This window comes from Vigna radiata, chromosome 7 (assembly GCF_000741045.1).
Source record: "Vigna radiata var. radiata cultivar VC1973A chromosome 7, Vradiata_ver6, whole genome shotgun sequence".
NCBI classification, from domain to species: domain Eukaryota; kingdom Viridiplantae; phylum Streptophyta; class Magnoliopsida; order Fabales; family Fabaceae; genus Vigna; species Vigna radiata.
Window position 1 is genome coordinate 32,732,437 of NC_028357.1, and position 4,049 is coordinate 32,736,485.

The 4,049-nt window shown below is 37.9% G+C and overlaps 1 protein-coding gene across 1 annotated transcript in view; it reads left to right on the top strand.

The window, feature by feature from the left end:
• Positions 1–349: 349 nt before the first annotated feature.
• The window catches only part of LOC106766324, a 4,833-nt gene continuing 1,133 nt past the window's right edge, over positions 350–4,049 (top strand). Inside the window, exons 1-2 of the mRNA XM_022782775.1 lie at positions 350–439; positions 3,684–3,797. Coding sequence (XP_022638496.1) covers positions 350–439; positions 3,684–3,797 — 204 coding nt within the window. The remainder of the gene's footprint in view (positions 440–3,683; positions 3,798–4,049) is intronic.

Genomic DNA, 4,049 nt, shown 5'->3' on the forward strand with positions numbered 1-4,049 from the left:
CTCGTACTCAGCACTAATACGTGGTAAATTAATCCAATTTCGATCCATTCCTAAATTTTACATAAAAAGATAAGCTACTGAAAATCAAACTTGCAATTTCATACATACCAACATTATAATTTCACCTAGTGATTACTTAAATATTTTAAGGTTTAGGAATTATCATAATTCTATAATTTATATGTTTTCATATTTTAATAATTCTAATAATTATAAAAAATTCTAATAATAATTCTAATATTTCTAAATTACCAAAACAATATATTTTCTATGTCTACATTATCAAACAACTGTAATTGTTATCATGCAAAAAAAACGAAAAAATCACGTTGAAAAAAAATAAAAAACGATGAAGGGCATCAAATACCTGGAATGGGCATGGCGAGAAGGATGGCGTGGCAATGGCACGGCGAGAAGGATGGCGCGACAATGGCACGGCGTAAGAGGAACGACAACAAAAGTTCACGATTTCCAAGTGGAAGATTGACGATTCTGATCGGTCAAAACTCTTCCTCAACATTGAAATGGCAAATGAACCGAACGAAATTGAGTTTAATCGATGCAAAACGATGGAAAATGAAAGCAAAGGCGGTGCGTCGTCGACGGAGAAGCAAGCAGCGTTTATTTTTTTTAACCTTCAGAAGAGAATCTGCCGCGGTTCTACACTTAACTGCGGTCATAAAGGGGAATAGGTCGCGGTTCTACACTTAATCGCGACCTATTCATCTGAAAAAAATAATTCATAATGGCATTTTTTAATTTTTTTTTAAACTATATGCCGCGATTCAGCGCCCAACCGTGGCATATTCTCTGAAATTTTTAAAATTTACTCAGATCAAGGAATAGGCCGCGGTTCTCAGGTCAACCGCGGCCTATTCCCTAACGTTCTGAATCGCCCAACTGCCTTCCCAACTGCCTTTTGGGGAATGTCAGTAGGTAACAGGGGAATAGGCCACGATTCTCTGAGCAAACGCGGCCTATTCCCCCTGCTACCTTATGACATTCCCCATCAGTCAGCCCCTGCAATAAATTGGCAGAGGAATAGGCCGCGGTTGACCAGAGAACCGCGGCCTATTTCCCTGCCAATTTATTGCAGGGGCTGACTGATGGGGAATGTCAGTAGGTAGCAGGGGGAATAGGCTGCGGTTGCTCAGAGAACCGCGACCTATTCCCCTGTTATTAAATTTTTTTCCTGACGTGGCGTCAAAGGCTGATGGTTGACTGAGGTATAAGCTGCGGTTAGGAGGGGAACCGCGGCATATATGTTCGAATTATTTACCAAAGTGCCACCGCGCACCATTATGCTGCGGTTTCTGGTAAACTGTGGCATAATGTGCACTGTATAAGGCCTATTTTTTACTAGTGAGTTCAAAAGAGAGAAAGTTAAGTGCGAAAGGAGAATCAAAACTTCTATAGCGATTATAGTCTAATAGGTATGAAAAGGTTCTTCAATATTATATTTATGCTACTGGGCTACTTCTATATCGATTGTAGGTCTAACCTGTATAGAAAAACACCTTTTTATACCTCTTGTGAGTGCATCCAGTATAGAAATCTTTGTCATTTATTATAGTTTTGCCACCGCACCATATTTTATACATGTCTTGCATGGAACTGGTATGAAAAAGCTTCTCTTATTACAATTGCACCACTTTCTATACATGGTGGATTTTGAAGCTATGAGAAAACACTATAAGAGAGGTTGAACGGTGTTGTCAAGATCTTTTCATGAATGAAGATCTAAGCATGATATACATAACACTTATGAGTTAGTCATACTTCGTCTATAAATGCTTATCCGAGAAGATCTTTTACAGAACTAACTTAACCTTCTCCAAAGATATTTAAGCAGTAACTCGTTGAAGATGTAAACGCTAGCTGAAGGCCTAAAGCTAATTTTCACACTTAGAAAGATTACTTTCATCAAGAGTAAGTCGTTTACCTAGAGAACTACAACACACAAACAATTTTATACTGGTTCACTTGTTAAGGCTACATCAAGTTCTCCTATAATTTAACTTAGAAGGTTTCATTAAAAATTCAATGAAGTACAATTTAGTGTTTTAAACCACTCCTAGTGTTCCTTGTCCTATTGAGTAACCATCGTTACTTCTCACTAGTTGAGTTTGACTCACTCTTGATTGCGTAGTATTATTCATCACTCCTAGTATCCCTAGACGGTTCTAGTATCATTATGATACATTGTCTAGTTAAGTATCACTCACTTCTGGTTGTAAAGTATTTTTTACCACTCCTGGTATCCCTGGTCAAAGAATAACCTCCAGTTACCTTAGACTAGTTCAATATTCGCACTACTCCTAGTATCCCTAGGCACTTCTAGTATCCATTGACATTGCCTAGTTGAGTTTTACCCACTCTTGGTTGTGCAATATTCTTCACCACTATTGGTATCCCTAGTCAGTGAATAAATTTTTATTACCTCAGAGTAGTTGAGTATTCGCATCACTCCTAGTACTAGACAACCTTGCATAGATTTCCTTAACTCTCCAAAGTCAAGTTTAAGTGTTTTGATTTTCTCCATAATTGCAATCAACGATTGCTTACAAGTCATTTAAATTATTACTCTCGTACAGAGGATATGATTTCAATACAATGTAGTTTAAACACGCGCGAGTGTTTCTCTCTTGACTTTTTTCTCTTATTTTACAAAAGTAAACAAATAATACAATGAAACTCAAAAGTATTGTTTGACATTCCTTTTTCACTCTTTTTCTTTTTCTCGCTTCTCATCCCTTACAAGGTGAGTAGATATTACAATGAGACTTGAGAGAATTTCTAGGTGTTTCACTCAATTACTCTCTTCTTTTTTTAGGAGGATATTAGGATATAGCTTGAGAGTATCTTTCTTTTCTTGAGCTCTTTTCTTCTACTGTTTCCTTGGTTAGAGGAATTTTACTCTCAATAGCTCAAAGAGATTTCCTTACTCAATTAATGATGATATATCTTCATATCTATCTCATATTTCTCATCTTCTTCTCCTTCTTATCTTCTATTTATACACCTTGATGACATAGCTGTTATGACAAAGCTTTTCTTGTGATTTGATAATATGAATATTTGACGAAGCTTGTCTTGAGATCTATTCTTTTCTGGTTATTGCTGTGGATGTCCATCATAGGATTGAGTCTTTTGTCAGAGCATATGTGCTCTTTAGAGCTTTTATTAAAAGAAGATTTGACTTCTTATTTGGCAACCTTTTGATAAACTAATCAGTTCTTCCTTTATCTTCTTCCTTCCGACATTCATTTTGATACTAATTAGATGAGGTTGATGATCATTTATAACAATTGTCCTTCATAAGATAAAGCTTGAGGAGATTCTCCAACAGTTCATGTAGGAAACTCTCTCCAATTCAATAGACCACCACAACCACTACAGGAAAAGCGCCAATTACCGGTGGCCTTTTACCGAAGGCCTTACAGCCGTCGGTAATGCATTGGTGATTTTAAATACCGAAGGGCCTTAGGTCGTCGGTAATGTGTTCGAATTATTTTTACCCAAAATCCCACTCTGCAGTTCATTCTCACCAGCCCTAGCTCGTCGAATCTTTCCTCGTCCAAAACCCTTCACTCCAAAATCCTTTCCCTTCGCTCCAAAACCGTTCCCCTTTGCTTCAAAACCGTCCCCCTTTGCTCCAAAACCCTTCAAAGCCCAAATTCCAGAGGTGTTTCCGTCAGGGTGGTGGTCGTGCCATCGAGGTTGGCATTGAAGTGGAGGGAGCTAGTTCGTGGTCGTGGTCTGCAGAGGCTGACATCGTCGTCTATTTTGCTTTTGAGGTAAGTTTTTTTTCAAGATTGAACGATGCTTGCTGAGTTCGTTGGGATACCAAAACCCTAGCTANCAAATTGTGAATTTTGCAGCACTTGATGTGCCTCTGTCTGCCAAATTAGGAAAATAACACCCGTTTCTGTTGACTTTTGTTAAAATTCCACTGTCATTTCATGCCACCACAGTGTTTTCCTTTACTTAATGCAGGATTCCATCTCGACCTTCTAACTTGTTTTTCGCACTGTCAAATCACATTTTCT